Source organism: Nicotiana attenuata, unplaced genomic scaffold (assembly GCF_001879085.1).
Source record: "Nicotiana attenuata strain UT unplaced genomic scaffold, NIATTr2, whole genome shotgun sequence".
Taxonomy (NCBI): domain Eukaryota; kingdom Viridiplantae; phylum Streptophyta; class Magnoliopsida; order Solanales; family Solanaceae; genus Nicotiana; species Nicotiana attenuata.
Genome location: NW_017670440.1, coordinates 50,565 through 75,328, shown reverse-complemented (window position 1 = coordinate 75,328; position 24,764 = coordinate 50,565). Strand labels below are relative to the sequence as shown.

Here is a 24,764-nt window from a genome sequence, read left to right as displayed (position 1 = left end):
TCAAAGAGGTGAATAGGGTCCCAATAGAGATATGTAAAAAGCAGGTCCGATTACGCGTATTCCTAATCCTAAATGGAATGTAATGATGTAGGAATCCATATGTAAGGATGGGGTTTCTCTCGCTTTTGGCATAGCGGGCCCCCAGTGGGAGGCTCGCACGACGGGCTATTAGCTCAGTGGTAGAGCGCGCCCCTGATAATTGCGTCGTTGTGCCTGGGTTGTGAGGGCTCTCAGCCACATGGATAGTTCAATGTGCTCATGGATTGATGTTGCATATTCAGCTCCTGTTGCAGCTGCTACCGCAGTTTTCTTGATCTACCCAATTGGTCAAGGAAGTTTTTCTGATGGTATGCCTCTAGGAATCTCTGGTACTTTCAATTTCTGCTTGGGTTCGCCCAATACAAGAACTACAGCCCAACCTAGCTTAAGGCTAAAGCCGTGTACTACACAATATTGCTTTGACCAAGGATATTACATTCTTATCCCTTATAGTTTTTCTTAATCTCATAATTACCCCTCAGTACCAAACTTGAAATTGCTGCCGTCTTCTTCCTCCCAAAATTGCAGCATCTACTTTCTTCATTTTACTCTTTTTCTTTCCATATTTCTCCAGATGGTAACGTTTGTTTGCTTTCTATTTTTTGTTTTTTTACTAATTTTCTTTGGAATATTAATTATTGTTTTCGTTTGATTTCTTCATACCGAAATCGGGTTAGTTTTTGTCTGCTTTCTTCATACTACTTTTAGTTTTTTAAATTAAAAGTGAATTAAAATATTAATTATTATGTATTTATATTATTTAAAATAAAATATTATAGTAATAAGCTTCTTTATAAGTTTAACAGCTTTAAGGATATTTCAGTAATTTTAATAGAAAAAATGCTTACTAAAACTTGTTTACCAAACACTTCAATAGTTTTTTTCAGCTCCAACACTTTTATCCAAACACATAACTGCTTATTTATAAAACCAGCTCCAGCACTTAAAAAGTGCTTTTAAGCACTTTACTTAAAAGCTACTTTTTTTAAGTCAATCCAAACGGGCTCTAGGAGTGATTGGTAAGAGGAAGCTACCATTAAGGTTGAATCTTTAGGTACAGCCTATCTCCTAGCTGACACTAGAATATGTCATCTGCTTGTTAGCCAGAGCTGTGAGTTGGTGCTGTTAAATTATGCTGCGTAATCTGTGAGTTTTATGTAATGTAAATTGCGTGGAAATAAAAAAATTGATCTCATTTATGTAGTGCATAATTCTGATAGCACATGATTACAAACAGATTTATCACTATTCGTAATTCCCTCCAATAAAAAGGGAAAGATAAAGAATCTCAACCTGCTTGGACTTTGGCACCCAAGTGGCAATCCTTTTGTTGAATGTTAGCCCAATAGGTATATCGACAGCTGCAGGTCAAAAATATAGTTGAAAATCATAAGCTATTTTAAAGCCAAAATTGCATGAATGGATCTTGCATTTCCCAGTTAAGTCAATGATGATGCAACTTCAATGGCACTGCCTAATGGCCACGCTGCTTCAACAAGGGAATTCTTGTACTGAACCTTTTTCACCAATGTGATTTCTTGCTGAGGATCAAGCCCTGCTCAGTAAAGAATAGCAGTGAATCACTCAAAATGCACTGAAATGAAAGTAGTGTCTACTTACTGAAATATGAACCTAGTCTTACTCACCGAATCCATCTACAAGTAGACTGTACTGATAGACAAGATCCATGCACAAGTATGGCAAGTTATCCGGATCCACACGAGGAAATGCAGATTTGGCACCCTCAAGTCCAGTTTCACAAGCACGCTTGGCTGCACTTTCATAATCAACTGGGCGAACTTTTGCCACAGCTAAACTTGGATTGATCATACCAGCCTATGCCCACAACATATAAAATTTGTGTCAGACATTAGAGGAAGAAAAAATTTCCCACAAAATTAGAGTACTTCTCTAACTCATTAAATTTCCATTAGCAGCTTAACTCGAGTGATTCATACCTCAGCAGCTCTGTCAAAGAAAAATGAAGCAACAAACATATTCTTCTGGCCATCTCCCCCTCCACCATTCCACACCCCACCAAAGGTGCATTTCATGTGGGTACATGTTGGTTCATTAACTTTCAGAGCCTTCAGAGAAACCTCCCTACAACTACTCAAGCTTGAACCTTGAGACATCGCTGATGCTGGAAAAACTGCTCCTCCATACTTGTATGACCCTTGAAAGAAAACATTGTTCATCTTTAATTGTATACTTGCTAATACAGGAAAATAAATACATATTTTTCAAATTACAGTAAGACTCAATGTAAATTAAGGATTCAGTGCTCCTACTTTCTGCACCTTATCAGTGAATAAGGTCAAATATGAAATTCAGGTAAGGGAAGGGGCTTTTTCTCTAGTTAACCTCCTTTTTTACTTCTTAGAGAGAGAAATGATGCTACCAGAAAGCACTGCATTAAAACTTAAGTATAGAATGATCATTGCACCAGGAGAAAAATAGTAAATACCATGATAGCCTCCCAAGATGCAAGGATTTCCAGATTCATAGGTCGCCTTCAAGATCTCAGCTCGAGCTGCTAGTAAGCCGTAGTGCAAATAGCTGTAAACAATATACATATATCACATTAAGCTTTTATAGGATAAAGATGATAAAACACAAGATAAGCCCACTCCATATAACATGTGAAATATGTTCTTGCCCACAAGTTGGATCAGAGATTCATCCTGATTAAAAAGTTGGATCAAAGATTCAAGAAATTATTTGGAGAGTGCAAATGTGTACCCTGACATTCTCTAAAATCATCACATAATTATGCATAGAGGATGAGATGGACCTGTGAACGTAAAGGTAGTATTTTGTCCCCTTTAAATACATTTCCTGGACATATGTATCCTCTCCATCTGATACCTTTGGAGCCTTTTGGGCATCTGACTCAGAGATGGCATACGCCATTTGAACAGATCCACCTCCAAGATCAACAACTCCAACTGTATCAGAGTATTTCTTGCCCAATTTGCCTAACAAATAATTGATGGTTACCTGCATTGATAGCAGACACTAAAAATCAGCTAGCTATACAATTGGTTGACCCATATATCAGACTGTATCAAGAGGTGACAGAAATTGTATACTCCATATGGTTAGGTTAAAGATCAAGAAAGAGTAATAAAAGTATACATTTTTATTTGAATATGCAAATAATCCTATATAGTAAAACATTTTTTGTTAAAAAAGAAGCCTCCACAACCTTTTCTAATATATTCTCCAAATTGGGAAAATTAGATTTAGGCATCCAAAGACAACTTGATTGTCAGATTTCAGAAAGTATATTTTTTTTAAAATATTTCTAAACAAAGCACTCCAAATTTCCGATGCCTCTCTATTGTTCCAAAAGACAAAAGCTGAAAGGGAGGTTAATTAATTTTGTATTTGTAATGCAGGATTACTACAACAATAACTACGCCTCAATCCCAAATAAGTTGAGGTCAACTATTCTTCTATTGACATATAAATCTCTGATAGGACCCAAAAAGAAAACATAGGAACTAAAGTCTAACATGACTAAAGTATTCCCAAATAATTGGTAGATCTTTTTCTTCCGTTGTGCCTATTTTTGCTAAGTCTGCATAGATTCCAAGAGACTATAGGCGTTTCGAGATAACTTCCTTACACGTTACCTTAGGTCTCCCTAATCCCCTTTTAACATCCTCACTCACCATGGTTTCATATTTATGAACTGGTGCATCTCATGCAGGATTACTATTATCATCAAAATGGCCTAACACAGTGTCCAACTGCAAAAGATTGAATAGGACAATGTATTCGATTTGCTTATTCTATCTTTTACTTCAATCACCACCTGTATAAAATAGGATAAACTTAAAAAGCTCTCTACATTATCTCGACCATTTAGGATGGGACTAAACATGCAATTGTCAGTTTTATATAAAACTCTCCTTAATTTGTCGCTCAAATAGGAAAAGATTCCCACTTTTCCGAACAGATGATTATTCCACCTGTAATACTATCTTGCAGTATTAGGAAGGGAAAGGCTTTTAACGCTTGAATTTGAGGAAGAGGTTGGAGGAGGGTAGCTTAAGTTAGCTAAGTTTTTCACGAGTAAGAAGTCGAGGAAAATGTGAACCACTTGCCCGTTCATTGTCATGTAGCATACCGATTATGTGGAGCACTGTTTGGAGTATCTTTGGTATTGAGTGGATTGTCAGCTTCTGCCAAGGTTTTGTCATGATAGGGACATTCGCGAGGAGAAAAAGAAGTTGGACCATAGGAAATGGCCCCTTTGGTTCTTGAATCGACAAATTAGAAAGAAGGAATAAAAGAGCTTATGAAGGGGTTGAAAAATTCTATTTTACATATTAAAGAGTTACTTACGTTTCTTGCAAATATTTGGAGCACCTAGAAGATTACTGAGCGCTTTTTACAGAAAATCACATTTTTTGTCTAGATCCTCTACTTCAGTATATAGCTTGTAAACCAGGCTGATGGAAAATGGTCAAAAAGCTTGTAGGAGACTGTAGTACTTCTACCAGAAATCAACGGTGGGGAAATGAATGCCACGAGAAGAAAGCATTCAGATGGAGAAAGAAACTTTTAGTAGTATTATGTCAATAAATTGCCTTACTCATCAAATAAATAAATAAACAAAAAATTCCTTCTTCTCTTGTTCAACAGTTCGACCTTGACATGCTATTCATTAAACTTCTTTTTGATAGGTTGCTATTCATAAAATTCTTCAAAGGATGTTGATTAGTAATACTTGTTTGTCTACATAAAGACCCTAGCTCTTCCTTTTGTCAAAAAAGAAAAAGAAAATCTACTTTTATTATCCTCTTCTTGAACCTGAGCTAAAAATCACTCTTTACCATGCTAATAATGCTAAATCTTAGCAAAAAGAACCACTAACCTTGACTTAACTAATCAACATTACATCAGAAGGAACTATACTCAATAAATAGCAGAAAAATGAATTCAAGACCAGAGATCAGAACAACTCCCCTTCAATTTTTTTTTTTCATTCTCAAAATCTTTTCTATAAGGAGCTCAAATTTATATTAAGCAAGCAAATCCACTTGAATAATAGTTTTATATTAGTAAGAAGCTCATAACAGCTTGAAGTTCACATAACATACCCACTGGTAAGCACCTTCTTGATTTCCATCAAGAACAGTGACCGCATCCGCCTTTGCTTTGAAACTGCTTTTGCTCTTCAGAAAATCCCTCACCTTCAAAACACATTTACATTTGTTACAATTACAGACAAGCTTAAAGTAGAAAAAGCCACTTAAAATTTGAACATAAGACATGCCCAAACAGATGAAGGTTTAGGATATGAATCAATCTTACTGCTTGAAGAATCCTGTCAGATGCATCACCTTCCAACTGCCTCAAACCTGCAGTTGCCTAGATAGACTGCATATCAATACTGAGCATACAAGGCAACTAAATTTTTTGAAATTGAATTATATGAAATATTTTAATAAAAAAGTACACTAACCCCAACTCTCACTGGCGTATTACTGCGCAACTTGCGTGGAACTACATTCTCTGCTTCCTTTAGAAGTGATAGAAGAGACTCCGCAGCAGCCTCAGGATCACTAGCATATGAACTCAAACCTGGTTTTTTCTGTGGTACCAAAGCCAATTATAGATGAACATCCACTGCGAATTGAAAGCATTTACACAAACTATAGGAATACACATGTAACAAACTAGAAAGAGGGAACAGATAGGTTGTTCGTAGAGAATTACGGACTTCACCGAGATGCATTTCCATCAATCGATCAACTGCATTTGAATCCAGAACGTAATCAACAGAGGCAGATACAAGATTTAGAGCAAGTGAATTCGGAATCCCACCGTTGCTCACGGACTCTATGACGCTTTTAAGACCTCTCTAATCAGCTTTGCGAAATTTTCGTTCATATAGAATGAATCACCCGATAAAGAAAAATTATCCCCTCCCTTTTACTGTACCATGGAGAACCCCAAGTAGTTAACCGGAGAAATTTAGTTGTCACATTCCACAAGCCATGTTGATTTACCAAACTAGGTTAGCTATTCATATAGCTTGTCCGCACAAAATTTCGCTCAGTTGTACAGTAAACTCCAAATTAAACTGACGCAATATCTCCCCTACCCACTGACCACTGTTACCCACCATCTTTTGAAGCATTATATATGTGTGTATACCTACTTTAATTGTCAGATGCAGTGGGTTCAGCTTTTCATATATATACTTACGTTTTTCTTCCACTTACATTAAAGGTCTGACCAGACACAATAGGTTGAGCGAAGCCACTGTGTCCAAACTATTCTATTGCGATCAACAATATGAATCATCTATAAGCTAGTCATATGGCATATGCTACAGCACAAAGTTTATCTTGCTTTCTTTGTAAACTTTAAATTATACTAATGGGGCATCTCTCATAAAACCATTATCCACCCTATAGCCCAGAGGCAGTAGGTTTGTCAGAGGGTTGATTTCATATATGATCACTCAACTTTTACTTTATTTCCCCAAAGTCTCTAAACTATTTTTTGTAACATAAAATCACTCAAATTTGCTCAAGTATCACAGATGTCACTAAACTATTTTTTGTAACAAAAAAATCATTCAACTTGCCTAAGAATCACAACAAGTCTCTAAAAAATTTATTTTGTAACCAAACGGTCATTCAACTTTGCCTAAGTATCATATAAAATGTCTCTTTTGTTTCCTCCTAATAACTTACTGTGATACTAGGCAAAGTTGAGTGATTCTTTGGTTAAAAGGATAGCTTAGTATTTTCATGATACTTAAGTAAAGTTGAGTGATTTTTTCGCTACAAGTGAGAGTTGAGTGACCATCTATGAAATCAAGCTCTCTGTTTCCAAACTAGATCCTGCTGTTGTCCACATTATGAATCAACTATAATGCTCGGGGGAAAGATTAGATTACTTCAAAAGAGTAAAATTACCTGCACGAAAAGTTCGAGTTCATTGCCAATGGGAACGAGATCCAAGTTCTCATCGAAGCAGAAAACGTGAACTCTACTACCAGAACTACCAGCATCAAATATGACCGCGTATCTCATAGATCCGAGATTCGGAGAGAATTTCCGATTCAGAGACTCCATAGAATCAGAAGGCGAACGCGTAGGCATTACATAAAGCACGAGAGAAACAAGGAACAGAGGTACGCAGATCACGAGGATCACGCCTTTGTATCTCTGCATCTTATCGGAGAAGGTTTCTCCACCTCCGTATTGCCTGTTTCGTTTCAATGTCTTCTCCATTTGAAGTGCTGGATCGAGCTGCTGTTGTGCCTCTAATAGCTCGGCTGCCGATGGTGATCGGTATCGGATCTTGCCGTTTCCCGGCGCCGGCGCCTGAGTCTCCTGTACGGCCTCCAGCTCGAAATCTTCTTCTCACTAGTTGTAGTGTCTCTGGATCACACACAATGCGCCGATCCGAGACTACAGGATAAGCAAATGCGCAAATGCACCGGGAAGGAAAGAGAGACGCTTTTTCTATATTATATGTCTGAAGTCTGAACTCTGTAACTGCTAAACCGGGCGGTCTAGTAAAAGTCCTCACACTTTTTCTATTTTTTCAGTTCCCAAAAGTGTCAAATATTTAACTTCATTTTAGAAAGAGAAAGAAGAGGAGCCTTCGCGTAAATGTGACGAGCCCGTTATTGGTTCGAGCAGTAATAGGAGCTTAGTGCACTGGGCTACCCTTTTTATTTTAGAAGGAGAAAAATGATCAAATTTGCTCGTACTATTCGAAATTAAGTAATTTTATTTTGCATTAGAGTTTTGATTTTGTATTACTATATTGTTAGAAAAAAAAGTATTTTTACTCTTGACCATAACGGAATTCCAATAAGAGAATAATATTAAATTATATCAAAAGTTAAAGGATGAATTTAAATTTTTTCTTGAAGAATTTGGATGGGGTTTTGACACAGTTAACCACAAAAATAAAACTATTTACCCTTGTCTACCCATTTGTTTTCCTACTCATAAACTAATTACATTCCTTCCCATAATAGGTTTTGTGGGGAATTTTTTCTTTATTCTCCAATTCTTTTTTATTTCTATTCTTTTTTCTTTTTTTTTCTTTTCTCCTTATTTTTTTCTCGTTTTCTTCTTATTTTTTTCTTTTTTTCTTTTCTAATTTTATTTAACTTCTGTTTTTTTATATTTTTTTTCTCTTCATAATTTAATTCCATTTACTGTTTTCACTATTTTTTATTATTCTTTTTTTTTTATATTATTACTAAAGAAAAATCAAATTGTGTACCAATTATATGTAGTTATACAACCAAAAAAAATATTAACTAACATATGATACTGGTATAGTATATAGCTATACCAACAGGGTATAAAATTGTACGCAAAGAGTTAAAAAAATTTAATTCAATTATTAAACTGAAATAATATCAGTTGTCAATAAAAAATTTAAAAAATTCTAAAAGGATCTAATTGTAAGAGTATACCGTTACATCATATAGCATACTATAATTTTTTTTTTTTTGCATTTTTAGTTTGCCCCTCACGATTGGGTAAAAGCTTAAAACAAATTAAAAGGGAAAAGACAAGTGAATTTACGGATAATAAGTATACTATTATAGTATATTGTATACTATTACAGCATATTGTTACAGTATCTTGCATATTATTACAGTATACCATAACAATATATTATATACTATAATAGTATACTGTTGCAGTATAACTATATACTCCTATAGTATATTGGTATACTGTAGCGGTATACTGTTTTGTAAACTATAATAGTGTACTGTTGCAGTATAACTATATACTCCTACAGCATATTATATACCGTAGCGGTATATTGTAGCAGTGTTCTTCTTCGATTTTTCAATTGAAAATTTCGATCTCAATCACCTCAAATCAGCTCCAAACGCTATCAAATTTCAGTATGAAATTCCAGAAGGTACTATAAGCAATATTTAACAGCACCCACTTTGAATCAAACAAGAAATCTTCAAAAATAAAATTGAGCTTCAAGCCCAACAATGGTGGATATTCAAATNTATTTGACAGCATGTTGACGGCTCGAGTTAATCCGACAAATTTCACTTATACAACGCTGTTGAGTGCTTGTAGCAGGTTGAGAGATGGTCTTGCAGGGGAAGCAACTCATGTTAAAATAATTATTTTCGGGATTGCACCAGATTTGCCCTTGTACAATGCGCTGCTCGACATGTATTCTAGTTGTGGTGATAGTGAAGCAGCTTTGAAAGTATTCGGAAAAATAAAGAAACCAGATCTGGTATCTTGGAATTTAATGATTTCTGGATATGCAAACAATGGAGATGGAGAGATGGTGGAAGGTAAAAGAGACGGAGATTGGAGGAAGGTAAAATAAGGAAGAAGAAGTACGGGTAAATAGTTTGGGGGCCATGGGTAGGAGTAGTAAATAGTTTGGGCCTGGGCATTAAAGGGTAAATAGTTTGAAATTAATGAATATAAAGTGAGATTTTCTCAATTTGGATAGGTGGAGTCTACCCGTTTTACGCTTAAGTTTAGTTAGTGGCAAGAAAAAAAGATATGTTAACCACATAGGTATGAATGGACCACAAGTATAATAGAGAGTTAATTGAGCAATTTTAGAGAGTATATACACAAATTTGGATTAGAAAATATATCTTTAATGAATTTTAAATTTGTATTCCTTAAATAATTGATAATTTTAATTTTACTGTGATGTATTCTTAATTTAAATTAGCTTTCCAAATTACAAGATAGAACTAATCTCTCAACGGTTTAAATTCAATTACCAATTATTTCAACATTTTCTTTTACCACTGATTAATACAGTAAATAATTAAATAAAGTGCAATTAAGATTCAAAGTCGATCAAATATTGTTATGTACAACGACAAAAAACAGTAATATGAAAAAGATTTTGTTATATAATTTTCACCTTAGGTCAACTGGTCCTTTTGTGTTAATTTGATTCTACATCAAAAGCATATGGGGTTGGTCATGTGTATGAGTCCCTAGGCCTCGTTTGTTTGCATTTAATGGATGTCTGAATTTTAATCATTCAAATCTCAGACATTAAGTGTGTTTGTTTTTAAAATCTGGATCTAAATCATTCAGATCTTAGTCATTAAGTGTGTTTTTTTTTTACTTCACAACCACTTAATGGGTCTGAATAAGTCTGTATGATTAAGATCCATAACAAAGAATTAATTTTATTAAGATGCTTTCATCCACATTCATTATTAATTATCCCCATCGCCTACCATTATCAACTATCACAATGCCACCCACCACCACCATACTTAATCATATTAGCCAGTATTATTATCAACAACCACCAGCCACCATCCCCACTACTCCCATCACCATCATTCTCAACCACAACCACAAATTCATCCCCCTAAACTACCACAACTAACCACCTCATCACCATTAACAGTCATAGGCGGCACTGCCCACCATTATAAACTACCACCACCTTCCTTAATTGCAACCACAACCACCATCACCACCCACCATTATTAATTATTACCACCCACCACCACCATTCTTAACCATAATCACTATCCCTACCAATCACCACCCACCATTATTAATTATTATCACCCACCACCACCATTCTTAACCATAATCGCTATCCCTACCAATCACCACTAGCTACTATCTAGAACCACCACCATCAACCAAAACTACCACCAATCACCGCCTGTAGTAGGCATTCACAAGTACTATCGTTAACAATCACCACTACTAACTACCGTATTTTGAAAAATATATATTTTATTAATATAATATTAGATTAATTAGTATTTTATTTAAATTTTATGTTTATTAATTTTCAAATAAAGATAAATTTTATACATTCAGATGCTAAAAAAATAAACAGTCTTAATCATTTAGTATTCAACTAGACTTTTTTAGGCAAATATGTGTTATTAAAACAAGCACGAGACCGAATCAAACACATTGTACTTGACTATCTACATCTAACTATACTTTTTCTAGCCAATCATTGGGGTTCAACTTAGTTGGAAGTATTAATTACCTAGTTTCACTCTATTCCTTTCAAAGTGATCCCTACTCAGAGCTTTAGTAAAAATATCAGCAATTTGTTCTTCAGTTTTACAGAAGTTAATCGAGATATTCCCTTTTCAACATTTATCTCTAAGAAAATGTGCCTAATGTCAATGTGCTTGGTTCTCTTGTTTTGACAGGGATTTTTAGCAATGATTATGGCACTAGTGTCATCACAGAAAATAGGAACACGATCAACAAAAATACCATAGTCCCTTAGTTGTTGTCTTATCCACAGCAACTGAGCATGGTAAGACGATGTTGTCACATATTCAGCTTCAGTTGTAGATAAAGCCACTGAGTTCTGCTTTTTTGTTCCCCAAGACACCAGTCAAGAACCAAGAAAATGTGATTTTCCTGTCAACATGAAATCCTGCATAGTCAGCATCCACATAACCAACTAGATCAAAGTTATACCCTCTAGGATACCACAGACACAGATCATAAGTCGCTTTAAGATATATGAGTATCCTCTTGACAACCTTCAGATGAGACTCTTTGGGATTTGCCTGAAATCTTGCACACAATCCCACACTGAATACAATATCAGGCTTGCTTGCTGTGAGATACAACAGTGACCAACCATTCCTCTATATAGTTGTTCAACACTTTTCCCTTCTTCATCAAGTTCCAACTTTGTTGCAATGGCAATGAGAATGTCTATGGACTTAGATGAGTCCATGTTGAATTTCTTCAGAAGTTCCTTGATGTATTTTTTTCTGATGTATCATGGTTTCAATAGGTGTTTGTTTGATTTGTAACCCCAAGAAGAAGTTCAATTCACCCATGATGCTCATTTCAAACTCATTCCCCATCATCTCCGCAAATTCCTTGTACATTGATTCATTAGTAGCTCCAAAGATAATGTCATCCACATATACTTGTAATATTAGAATATTTTTGCCTTTGCTTTGTGTGTTGTCCACCTTTTCTCTTACAAAGTTATTGGTTAAGAAGAATTTTGAGAGTCTTTCGTACCAAGCTCTTGGACCATGTTTCAGTCCATACAGAGCTTTTTCTAACTTGAACCCATAATCAGGAAATTTTTCACTCTCAAACCCAAGAGGCTGTTTAACAAACACTTCTTCCTTTAGGTAACCATTCAAGAATGCACTCTTTACATCCATCTGATACAGGGTGAACTCCATGTGCAGCAAAAGTTATTAGTATCCTTAGAGCTTCAATTCTAGCTACAGGTGCAGATGTCTCATCATAGTCAATGCCTTCTTCTTGATTGTATCCCTGAACCACAAGTCTGGCCTTGTTTCTTGTGATATTTCCTTGTTCATCCACCTTGTTTTTGAACACCCATCTGGTACCTATGACAGTACTGTTCTTGGGTCTTTGTACCAAGTGCCATACCTTGCTTTTTTCAAACTAATTTAGCTCCTCTTGCATGTCTATAATCCAATCTGGATCCCTTAGAGCTTCTTTTATATTCTTAGTTTAACCTATGAGAGGAATGTTGTAAGTGCACATAGATTTCTCAGAGATGACCTGGTTTGCACTCCAACATTAGGATCAGAGATGATGTTCTCAAGAGGGTGTGAACTTTGATATTTTCATGGTCTAATCTGCATCCCCAGAGATGGTTCATGATCACGCCCAACTCTAGTCCTAAAAAGGATAAGCGGTCGCTGCAAATATAATCCGGTCTAAAAGTCCGGAGTCGAATCCCACAGAGAACTAAGGCTTAGCTATATTTGTTTAATATCACCAAGAAGACAAGTTTGAACAATTTTCTAAATTATAAAGATTGAAATTTATATTTCTAACTAATTAACTAGCAAATACTACAAAGCGGTAAAATTATCAACTAACGAGACAAATGGTTGGAGACTAAATTAAGGAGGTCTAGAGTTATGATTTCCCCAATTGTCGGAATCCTTCTAGCTATGTTCCCTACAGTTTTGCCAATGTATTCTCTACTGATCGTGAGCACTTTAGGTGCCGTAATTCCCTCTCGAGCAACTACAACAATTTACTAGACATATTCTCTCGTACTACGCTAGTCGGATTTATCTAACCGCTCATTATGACCACGTCAAGACTTTGTTATTTCTAAACCTGCTTTTAAACCCGCTGTATTGATTTCTCACATACGCCAGGAGTGACGTTGTTCAACAACCACCTAAATATGTATCCTTTCTCAAGCAACACATAATAAATAGGCACAGTCAATCGATGATCGTTCAATCAACTAAAATAAACACGTAGTTGAACAAGTAGAGAAGTCCAACGGCTCAATTATATAAAAACATAACAAGAATTTATCCTACAAAAAGTTCCATCAAAACCCTAGATAACAAATTAGCTATTCATAATAGTATGTAAAACTACAATACTAAAAGTCATAACCAACAGTGAAAAAATAGGAAGAGGAAGGAAAAACTCGTAGAAGAATTCTCCGCCTTGCTCCTAGTGTGTTCTTGCCTCCTTAGGTCAAATCTCCGGTCTCCTTGGCCTCCTTAGGTCTAAATTATGTCAAAAGTATGTCCAACCTCTTAAAAAATTGTTTTTCCATGTATATATACCAAGTAGGGTCGGGCCCAAACACTTATACCTTCTTCTACGCGAAAAAGGACAATTTTTCAGGTCTGGACGCTTGCGGTCGCGGTCCGGGCGCGGTATTTTCCCAGTGCACTGCCTAGTCCGCAGTCGCGGTTTCGACCGCATTTTTTACCATGTTCCGTGTGGAATTTGAAAAAATGTAAAACATAAAAGTTGTATCTCTTTGAGTTAGTTTCCAACCATATATTGTGGAGCGCAAATGTAGTTCTGAGCAAATAGTTATGTGCATTTTACTAGACAGTACGCAATATGCCTACTCGAGTCTTCGTTTGTTCTTAAATATCAAATTTGACCCCCGAACACGATCCCCGCTTAATTTCTTGGGCTTTTACTCAGACTTCAAAGCTCCAAATCACTAGAATTCATTCCATAACATCTATATAGCTCGGAATCACTCCTACAAGGCATAAAACACACAGCTAGTACAAAACACTAGAAGCTCAAACTCAATTAAAGTGCAGTAAATTAGAGTGTAATAAGCGATTAAAATACGCAACTATAGCCTATCATCAACACCCCACACTTAAACCATTGCTCGTCCTCGAGCAATCAAACTACCCTTTATATAGACACGACCCTTTTAAACAACTCTCTTAACTAATCACACCAAGAATATTTAAAATAGACTAAGCACAAAAGTGTAACATCTTCACCTCATGATTTGACTCACAAGTACCACGCAGTATTCACAACTTACTCAGTTACTCTAACATAGAGGTCACTGACATTACCTCTCCTTCATGAATTAAGCGCTCTCACACAACAAAAGAGAGCAGTTCCACACAATAAAATTTAAGAACACTTAGGAACTCAAGATAGAAAGAATTCACTCACTCTCATAAATAACATTCATATGCCACAAAAATGCACCATAGGCTTGCCCGTAGTGTACTACTCTACTAATTGAGCTCATTCAGTCTAGGATCAAGTAGGACTTTATTTGGTTGTAATGTAGGCTGCAGGACGGGTAGGATACAATTAGATATAAGAGTGACTACACCTCCCTAAGCACTTTAATACATATACTTTAACATTCAAACCCCATACTTATGTCAAACCAAACTCCACCTTCACCTCAATGTATATTACCCCATACTTCTTTAAGCACAATTACATCAAAAGTCACCACTTATCAAGGAATAATTTTTTTTCACAGCAATACAACTATTTTTTTCCTTTGTTTTTTTTTCGAATTCAAGTGGCTCTTATTTTTTTCAAAACAGTGCATCTTTCTCCTTATTTCATTAGTTTCACTCAACAGCCAAACTAACCACCTCACACTTTAACTTTTACATAGTTTATAACAATTCAAGTGCTCATGATAGTTAATTCAAACAAATGGGTAAGGCTTGTAATGTGGTTGCCAAAGAAATAAGATTACAGGCTCAAAGGGGTTAACTACAATTCATAACAATTAGGCGGGTAAAATATACATATCTGGCTCAACAAAGAATGCCTATATCACTTCCAAGACTGAACAAAACTACTATTTCGCTTTGCAACACACGGGGCAAGTTCTAGGCATCAAATGCAATGCACAGAATAACACACAAACCTCACACACACATGGCACTTAACTCACTCAGGATTGGATTCATCATGACACTCTAGTCAAAGCAGTTAAGCAACTTTAAAATCATACAATTTAAGGTACTTATACAAGAGTAAAAAACTGAGCCTAAGCGTCACAACCAAAGTATTCACTATTCTCAAGGCATAACAAAGTCAAGAGATATTGCTTCATTTCAAAACACAACACAATGGCTCCTATTCCAAAAAAAAAGACTAACTACACCCGGTTCAAACAAAACCCTAGGAAAAGAACCGCGGCACAAAGAAAAACCAAGTGGGAATTGCTACACTACCTAACAAAAGAAAATCTTTTTGTTTATTTTCTTTAGACTTAAATCCCTCAAGAAAATTGTCTAATAGATCCATCGTCGGGAAAAGTCCAATCTTTTCTAATTTTCTAAAAAAAAAAATTATTCAATTAAACTAACACAACTAAAATAGCATAGAAAGTCACCCAGACAATCTCCTCACCCCACACTTAAAATTGTGCATTGTTCCCAATGTACACCCATACATACAAGAGGGTAAAAGGAACTCGCTGGTAGGCCAAAGGCCGAAGCACTAGAATCTCATGGGGTACTCAGACTTCTCCCAGGCCTGGTCTTTCGTGCGGGTACCTCACACTTAGTTCTAACTAATGGTTTGCTGTTGCATCCTTCCAATAGCTTTGCTTTCCATGCTCCTAGAAAATAAAAAATCGACACTACAAAAATAATATAAGAAAAAAAAAATAAACTAAATTAAAAAAAATAAAAATAAAGCTGGGTTGCCTTCCAACAAGCGCTTGATTTAACGTCGCGACACGACGTGAATCACTTTTTGCCTCCACCTCGAGCTTATGAATTGAACCCCAAGTTTTGATTCAAGCTTATGATTATGGTCATGGGGCGGTGGAACGTATCTAACTGGCCCAAGGAAATAATGTAGTAGTCTGCACTCCTTGGCCTTTGTATGAGGTATGTTATCCTGACTTTCTGGCAAGAAGAATTCCAGAATATATGCACCTTGTTCCTCATTCCTTGACTCTTCAATTGGTTCGGATGACTCTATTTCCATATCATCATCCAAACATAATGTGGAAAAATGCTTGGAGTGTGGACCAATGCGCTCAAACACATGAACTTCAGGACTTTCAACATCCTCAACATCAATGATACTAGAGTCAACAAAATTTATATCCTCAAAGTCCTTGGCTGACTCTAGTCTCACTTCTTCAACATTGACATCCTGAAATTGTAGTTGGCTAGGTTGTTGATGTTCTGCTCTGACCTCCCCAATTAACACCTCAAATTCATGCTCTTCTTGGCTACTATCCTCAATATTGGCTTGTTGAGCATTAAAAGCTCCAACCACTTGACTCAATTGAGCCTCCAACTTGCGAATAGTTGCCTCTTGCCTTTCTATCTGCAATTGTTTTTCATTATGTTATTTCAGAAGGCACTTTAACATATCCTCGATCTCCTTCAGGTCTGCATCCCCAAGTTCTTTGTTCCTGTTAACTTCACAAGAAAAGGTAGAACCATCATAGTAAGGGGTTGGGGGAAGATAAGAAATATAAGCACAACCATAAAAGTGACCATTTTTACCACCACACATATCACACACATTCCACAAATAAGATTGAGTTGGTGCACATAACTCGCTCTCAGGAACGTTTTGAAAAATTTGCCACGGGTGGTTTCCTTCACAATATGTATGGAGATCAATAGTAGAATTATCTACACCTAAATTTTCATAATTCCAAGATGTCATGTTTCTCAAATCAACAGTTATAAAAAATACAAAAAAAAAAAAACAAAGTAAAAGTTCAAACTTGAACCCTAGCAATATATACAGCTACAACTACACCGTTAGTTCTCCGGCAACGGCGCCAAAATTTGATCACGCCCAACTCTAGTCCTAAAAGGATAAGCGATCGCTGCAAATATAATCCGGTCTAAAAGTCCAAAGTCGAATCCCACAGAGAACTAAGGCTTAGCTATATTTGTTTAATATCACCAAAAAAGACAAGTTTGAACAATTTTCTAAATTATAAAGATTGAGATTTATATTTCTAACTAATTAACTAGCAAATACTACAAAGCGGTAAAATTATCAACTAACGAGACAAAGGGTTGGAGACTAAATTAAGGAGGTTTAGAGTTATGATTTCCCCAATTGTCGGAATCCTTCTAGCTATGTTCCCTATAATTTTGTCAATGTATTCTCTACTGATCGTGAGCACTTTAGGTGTCGTAATTCTCTCTCGAGCAACTACAACAATTTACTAGACATATTTTCTCGAACTACGCTAGTTGGCTTTATCTAACCACTCATTATGACCACGTCAAGGCTTTGTTATTTCTAAACCTGCCTTTAAACCCGCTGTATTGATTTCTCACATACATTAGGAGTGAAGTTGTTTAACAACCACGTAAATATGTATCCTTTCTCAAGCAACACATAATAAATAGGCACAGTCAATCGATGACCATTCAATCAACTGAAATAAACACGTAGTTAAACAAGTAGAGAAATCCAACGGCTCAATTATATAAAAACATAACAAGAATTTATCCTACAAAAGGTTCGATTAAAATCCTAGATAACAAATTAGCTATTCATAATAGTATGTAAAACTAAAATACTAAAAGTCATAACCAACAATAAAAAAAATAGGAAGAGGAAGGAAAAACTCGTAGAAGAATTCTCCGCCTTGCTCCTAGTGTGTTTTTGCCTCCTTAGGTCAAATCTCCGGTCTCCTTGGCCTCCTTAGGTCTAAATTATGTCAAAAGTATGTCCAACCTCTTAAAATACCTTTTTTCATGTATATATACCAATTAGGGTCGGGCCCAAACACTTACACCTTCTCCTATGCGAAAAACGACAATCTTTCAGGTCTGGACGCTCGCGGTCGCGGTATTTTCCCAGTGCACTGCCTCAGCCCGCGTCCAGGTCCGCGGTCGCGGTTTAGGCAGCATTTTTCACCCTATTCCGTTTGAAATTTGGAAAAACGTAAAACATAAAAGTTGTAGCCTTTTGAGTTAGCTATCCAATCATATATTGTGGAGCACAAATGGAGTTCTGAGCAAAAGGTTATGTACATTTTACTAGACAGTGCGCAATATGCCTACTTGAGTCTTCGTTTGTTCTTAACTATCAAATTTGACCCCCGAAGACGATTCCGGCTTAATTACTTGAGTTTTTACTGAGAACTCAAAGCTCCAAATCACTAGAATTCATTCCATAACATCTATATAGCTCGGAATCACTCCTACAAGGCATAAAATACAGTTAGTGCAAAACACTAGCGATTAAAGCTCAAACTCAATTAAAGTGCAGTAAATTAGAGTGTAATAAGCGACTAAAATACGCAATTATAGCCTATCATCAACACCCCAAACTTAAACCATTGCTCGTCCTCGAGCAATCAAACTACCCTTTATATAGACACGACCCTTTTAAACAATTCTCCTAACTAATTAATTTTTACATGGAAAATCACCCGGCTCAAAAGGTTCAAAAACCGCGACCTACTATGTAGGATTTTCAACTTCAACTTCACTAGAACAATGAGCCAAAAGTATCGATTACAAACATATAACTCAATATTCTCCAGTACTCCTACTTCAGCTATTTGATTTACAAGTTACTCTAACTTGTAAAACAAACAGTCTCCAACTCACTAATTGTTTATGATACTTTGATTACAGCTCAATTTTCTAAAACACATTACTAGACTGACTCAAGAAGAACAAAACACTAGTACTCGACTTAAGTATAGAAAATGTAGTTCTTCATTTCATGCGCAAAAGGATGATTCCAACGGTCCACAAAGATAGTATTTAAATTCTCTGGACTCCGAGATCTTATAGGAGTCCTATGCATAGTCAGCTTCTCGTTTGATAGGACTCCTACTGCTCCAAGGACTCCACAAGTCTTGGGACTCTTATCTCTCACTTATGCATGCGTATCTTCTTGGGCAGCAACCCTTATCATGTCTAGCAGTCTTCTTCCAACAAACTCGGCCTGAGTAACTTTGAGATAAAGTTACTGTCTTGCAAAGACGTAGAATCATTAACCTTGAGGAGCTGGTCCTTACCCCTGAGGATTTGGTTCTTAGAGCAGTTAAGTAGCTACGTTGAGGATCTGGTTCTTAGAATATTTCATCTGAACAAACTTTGTTAATCATCAAAATCTTGTTAGGTGTTGTCCTGATTTTCTTACCATATTTGGTTTTCTTATCTCATGAAGGAAAGGATAACATATTTACCATAATTGGGTTTTTCTTTTCCTAGAAGGAAAATATAATTCTTCCATATTTCGCTAGTCCCTTTTCTTGTAGGAAAAGGTTTAGAGTTCTATAAATTGAAGAGTCGTCCTTGTCATTCAGTAGCATCCCCAATGTAGCCATATGAGGTTTGAGAGTTGTGTTTAGGGGGAGAACTTTACGGGAAAAGTGTTAGTGTGTCACTTGTGTTTGCCTCTTCGTGAGGTTGTTCTCTCGATATTTTGTACTCTCTTTTATATAATGGGTTGCTCATCTCCGCCGTGTACGTAGGTCAATTGACCGGACCACGTTAAATGTTTGTGTCTCTTTTGGTAGATTTCTTTTTGTTGTGTGGTTCATCGTCGTTCAAGATTTGCTTTTCTAAATTCCGCATGACACCTGACTTTTTCGGTCCTAACAAATCTCAATACTCAACACTTACTTTATTAATTCGAGTAATATTTTTCCTGCACTAGCCAATTTTTTTTTTTTTAATTTTCTTTGTATATAGTCTTGATTCATTTTAAAATCTTTAATTATCTTATACATATGTTTTGAGTATTATTAAAATAGTTTTCATAAATAAAAAATTCACTAATTAGGGTAAGTATAATAAATGAGAATGGAAATTCCTTGCGGAAATATGGGGGACAGAGACATAATTTACTTGCATTTAATTTGTGAAAAATCTTTCTTGTATTTTGTGTGGCTATCATTGGTTCGACTGAACAAGAAGCAACACTAGTCTTCTACATTTCCACTGCTACTACATGTGTCTCTAATGCATCCCACTCCTTTTCTTCTCTGCCACCTACATATCATATTCTCTCTTCCCCAAACACACACTCCATTAACATCCAATCACCAATAACTATGGCTTTACAGCAACCATTTCTCTCTGAGTTACTCCACTCAACTTCAAAGAGGTCACTGCCAACTACATTGACCACAAGAAGCACAATTCTTTCTCTACAACTACCTCAAAAACACAATCTTTATCTTCACAACAAGCAGTTGAAGAAACAGGAGAGATTAAGTTGTTATGCAATTGCAGAGAATATAAGAGGTGGGATCTCTTCATCTGAAAATGATGATCAAAGTGTGCTTTTGGAAAATTCAAGCTTAGAGGAATTGAGGGGACAAAGGGAAATTGTTGGTTATGATTGGACAGAAGAGTGGTATCCTCTGTATTTGACCAAGAATGTTCCTGATGATGCACCTTTGGGTCTCACTGTCTTTGATAAACAAGTTGTTTTGTACAAGGATGGCAGTGGTGAACTCAGATGCTTTGAAGATCGATGTCCACATAGGTAACCGTATTTGTGTCTGATTTATTGTACACTGAGGGTGAGTTTAGTGAGTTCTAACTTTGTTTTCAGCTCGAACTATGTATACAAAATAAAATAAATTGGGGTCGGCTATACGAATCCGTAGAGATTATGTTTTTCTGTTTAGATTCATGTCAGGCCAACATTAATGAAAATATCTAATAGGCTAAAAAACTCCTAGAAAGACCTAAAGTAAATTGCACTAACATATTCCCAGCTACTTGTCTTCACTTTTACTTACTATACAAAACATGGAAAGTTAATAGTAACTCTCCTCTTTTACTACTTGTCCTCCCATCCTTCAGAGTTACGACAAGTTGCTGGTCCATTCTTGCCTTGTCATAGTGAGCATCTCAGTCAGGAACCTCATATTGGAGAATGTTGGGTGTGCGAACAAAGTCCCGTATTGATAGCTGAAATGTTGGGAGCCAACATATGAGATGTAGGGATCTCTTAATGGTGTGAGGTCTTTTAGGGAAAACTGTGTCGGCTTGGCCCAAAGCAGACAATATCACACCATGTTAAAATTATCTTTGGGTGGCACATAGTGAATCTCGAAAATTGTCTCACAGATTGTAGTAATGAGCCACATGGAACGGGGGAGACCTCTGAATCGTGGTAATGGGCCACGTGGAACTTAGTTCGAGGGGGAAATGGGAGAGCCCAAGGTTATATAAACTCCACATCAGCACATTGCAATACTGATATGGGACTCAAGTTTCATACGTTGCAATGGACCATAACAAACCACCATGCTCTGCATCCATCGTCTCCAATGGCTGTGCGCTAATACCGGCATCACCATCCATGGCACGGTGGGCACGTAGGGTGGTGGGTGGCTTTGATACCGTTGATACAACCCAAGTAGAACCACATCCCAAGCTAAAATGGTCCAACAGAGAAGATAGTTACTAGGAGTAGTGTTTTAGTACAATTAAATTGTCTACTTCACGATTGAAGCTTGACATTTATTTCTTTTAATGTTTTCTCTCTATTTGATTCTCTAATTTCAAACACTCCTCCATCTTTCTTTTTGGTTTCGCTATTTAGTAGACTTCCTAAGGAGATTTTATTAATCTGTTTGGCTCCCTCTCTATCTATAGCATATCGTCGAAAGGTGTTATCACCTTCTCAGACATCCAGTGTCTACCACAAAACTGGTTCTTATAAAATTGTTCTGCCTTGTTTAAACTAGTCCACTCCCCTTCCGTTGGTTGCATTTCTGCATTAATTTTCCAGTTGTTGTCTACTTACTACTTAGCTGTGTGCAATTTCTCTTTCTATATCTGTCATCTGCAAAGATGAATGTAAGAAATACATACACTGAAATCTTGGAATGCCTATGGTTTTAGATCTTTGAATCAGTTGGAGCGAATAAAAGGATGCACTTTTCTTAGATCATGTAGATATAGCTATCATAAAGTCTTATAACATGGCATACTAAATTACTAATATACTTAGAAGAAAGTTATCGCTCATAAATATGAGTTGCAGCAAAAGGAGTGAAAATGAATCAATGCTCTTCCCCTCCTTTTTTTGATAATGCAATAAGAATCCATTTGATGACCAATGAAGTATTGAAGATTGATACGCATCAAATTTGTGGAATGTAGTATTGAACTTGTGACTGGTACAGCAAAGAAGTATATAAGTCAGTCTTTTATTTTTTAATTCTTCAAAATCTGTAGCAAGGGTCGTGTCACGTCACAAGTATGAAGTTGGTGAAATCATAGGCTTCTCTTTGTAACTTTATCTGTGGATTTCCAGAAATCCACTTTGATAATCCTCTTTCGTTAAGCCATGACACAGAATTTTATTGTCCACAACGAATACACTACTGCATTGCTGAAGCTGCAGCTATACTGCCTATTTACATCAACCGATCAACTGTTGCCTTAAAAATATTAAAAAAGTTATACACCCGAAATTTGTTAACAATGTGGGAAATAATCTCTATATTTGGGCAGAACTCCTGTTTTTCTCCCTCGCCTGGATGTAACTTATGTCTGTCTATTGGTTAAGGATTCAACTAGTGTCTATCTATTAGTCAATGATTCAGCTAAACTGACTTACAGATTGTTGCGAGATCGCCTGTTTTGACTTTTATGCTTTTCGAAAAAGTTAACTCTGGAATCCTGACCACAAATTCCTTTTCATTCAGATTAGCCAAACTCTCTGAAGGACAACTGTACGACGGCAAACTGGAATGCTTGTATCATGGTTGGCAGTTTGAAGGAGATGGTAAATGTGTGAAGATACCACAGGTTGGTTTTATGCATCTTCCATTGTGTTTCATGTCGCTAATGTTAAACTCCATTTTCATTCCCTATCTTTAATTTTGTCCCAACCAGCTACCTGAAAATGCTAGAATTCCTCGATCAGCTTGTGCCAAGAAATATGAAATTAGGGATTCCCAGGGAGTAGTTTGGATATGGATGTCTCAAAGAACACCACCTAATATTAACAAAATCCCCTGGTTTGAAAACTTTGAAAGGGAAGGATTTCGAGACATTTCTACAACTCATGAGCTCCCTTATGACCACTCTATTCTTCTGGAAAACCTCATGGACCCAGCTCATGTCCCGATATCACACGACAGGACAGATTTTACAGCAAAAAGGGAAGATGCTGGACCACTATTTTTCGAGGTAACAGAAAGGACTAACCGGGGGTTCGCAGGATGGTGGGGCAAGGAAAAAGATCAAGGCAAAGCAAACTATACACCGAACTTCTTACGTTTTGAAGCTCCTTGTGTTCTTCATAATAGCAGAGAAATTGTTGATGAGAATGGGGAGAAGCATTACTTTTCAGGTCTTTTTCTTTGTAGACCATCTGGTCAGGGAAAATCCATGCTTATTGTCCGGTTCGGAAACACAAGAAAAAGAACTGGGATACTTAAATTTATCCCAAACTGGTTCTTGCATCAGAATGCAGGCAAAGTTTTTGAGCAAGATATGGGGTTCCTTTCATCCCAAAACGAAATCCTAATGAAAGAAAAGGTTCCCACTAAGAAATTGTACTTGAATCTAAAGTCGTCGGATACATGGGTAGCTGAGTACCGGAAGTGGATGGACAAAGTTGGACATGGAATGCCTTATCATTTTGGTCACAGCACCATTTACCTGCCCCAACAACCTGCTGTTGTCGAGCACGCCCCTGCTGGTTTCGTTGCCAATATTTCGGCAGCTCAGCCAGCTAAGGGAGGAATAGGTGGAATGTATGCTCCGAATCCCGCCAACAGATATTTCAGGCATGTAGTCCATTGCAAGGATTGCAGAAATGTTGTTAAAGCTTTTGAGACTTGGAAAAAAGCTCTATCTGTTGTAGCTCTAGTGTCAACTGCATTGGCAATTCTAGTGTCAGGAAGACAGTGGAAGGCCCTACTTTTGCTTTCAACATCACTATGTTTAGCTGGAATATATGCCTGCTCAACAGCCATTGCAATGAATACAACCAACTTCATAAGGATTCATAGAAGATTGTAAACTTAATTGAATTCCTTTGTCTATTCAGTATGTTTTCCTTCCACTTCCCTTTTTGCTGCTGTGATTTTTCTTCTTAGAACTAGAATTTTGTGGACTCTTAAACTCAGTTTCTTCATACTGTTGAAATATGTGTATATACTCAAATTGCACTCGACAAACATATAGTAATACTCTTGACATATTTTTACATGACATTTTAAAAATAAATATCCAAAATTAACCGAATCGTACTGATACCAAAGAGAAATCAAGATGATTAGAGAGATTTCGGAAATTTTAATTTTCATTATATATAATGGAATAATCGAAAATAAGTATGATATTAAATTTCTTAAAATACCATGACTAAAGTTCTTAATTCTTATAAGAGATTGTCAAGAAACGTTCTCATCTTTTCTGAGTGCATATATTTGACTTCTTCGCATTATGTAAGGAAACACATTTTATATTGTTCAGTGTGATTTTT

The 24,764-nt window shown here is 36.4% G+C and overlaps 2 protein-coding genes across 2 annotated transcripts; one reads left to right on the top strand and one right to left on the bottom strand.

Moving 5' to 3' along the window:
- Positions 1 to 1,210: 1,210 nt before the first annotated feature.
- Positions 1,211 to 7,604, bottom strand: LOC109239449 (apyrase 2-like). Its single transcript, XM_019406016.1, has 9 exons — positions 6,981 to 7,604; positions 5,516 to 5,644; positions 5,365 to 5,421; positions 5,151 to 5,243; positions 2,834 to 3,039; positions 2,507 to 2,598; positions 1,998 to 2,215; positions 1,686 to 1,875; positions 1,211 to 1,594 (listed from the first exon to the last, which is right to left on the bottom strand). The coding sequence occupies exons 1-9, from the start codon at positions 7,296 to 7,298 to the stop codon at positions 1,479 to 1,481; spliced, it is 1,419 nt and encodes a 472-aa protein (XP_019261561.1). The 5' UTR covers positions 7,299 to 7,604; the 3' UTR covers positions 1,211 to 1,478.
- Positions 7,605 to 20,215: 12,611 nt separating this feature from the next.
- On the top strand, positions 20,216 to 24,456 carry LOC109239448 (protein TIC 55, chloroplastic). Its single transcript, XM_019406015.1, has 3 exons — positions 20,216 to 20,795; positions 22,975 to 23,077; positions 23,165 to 24,456. Exons 1-3 carry the CDS (start codon positions 20,359 to 20,361, stop codon positions 24,296 to 24,298), a joined length of 1,674 nt encoding a protein of 557 aa, XP_019261560.1. The 5' UTR covers positions 20,216 to 20,358; the 3' UTR covers positions 24,299 to 24,456.
- The last annotated feature ends 308 nt before the right edge of the window (positions 24,457 to 24,764 follow it).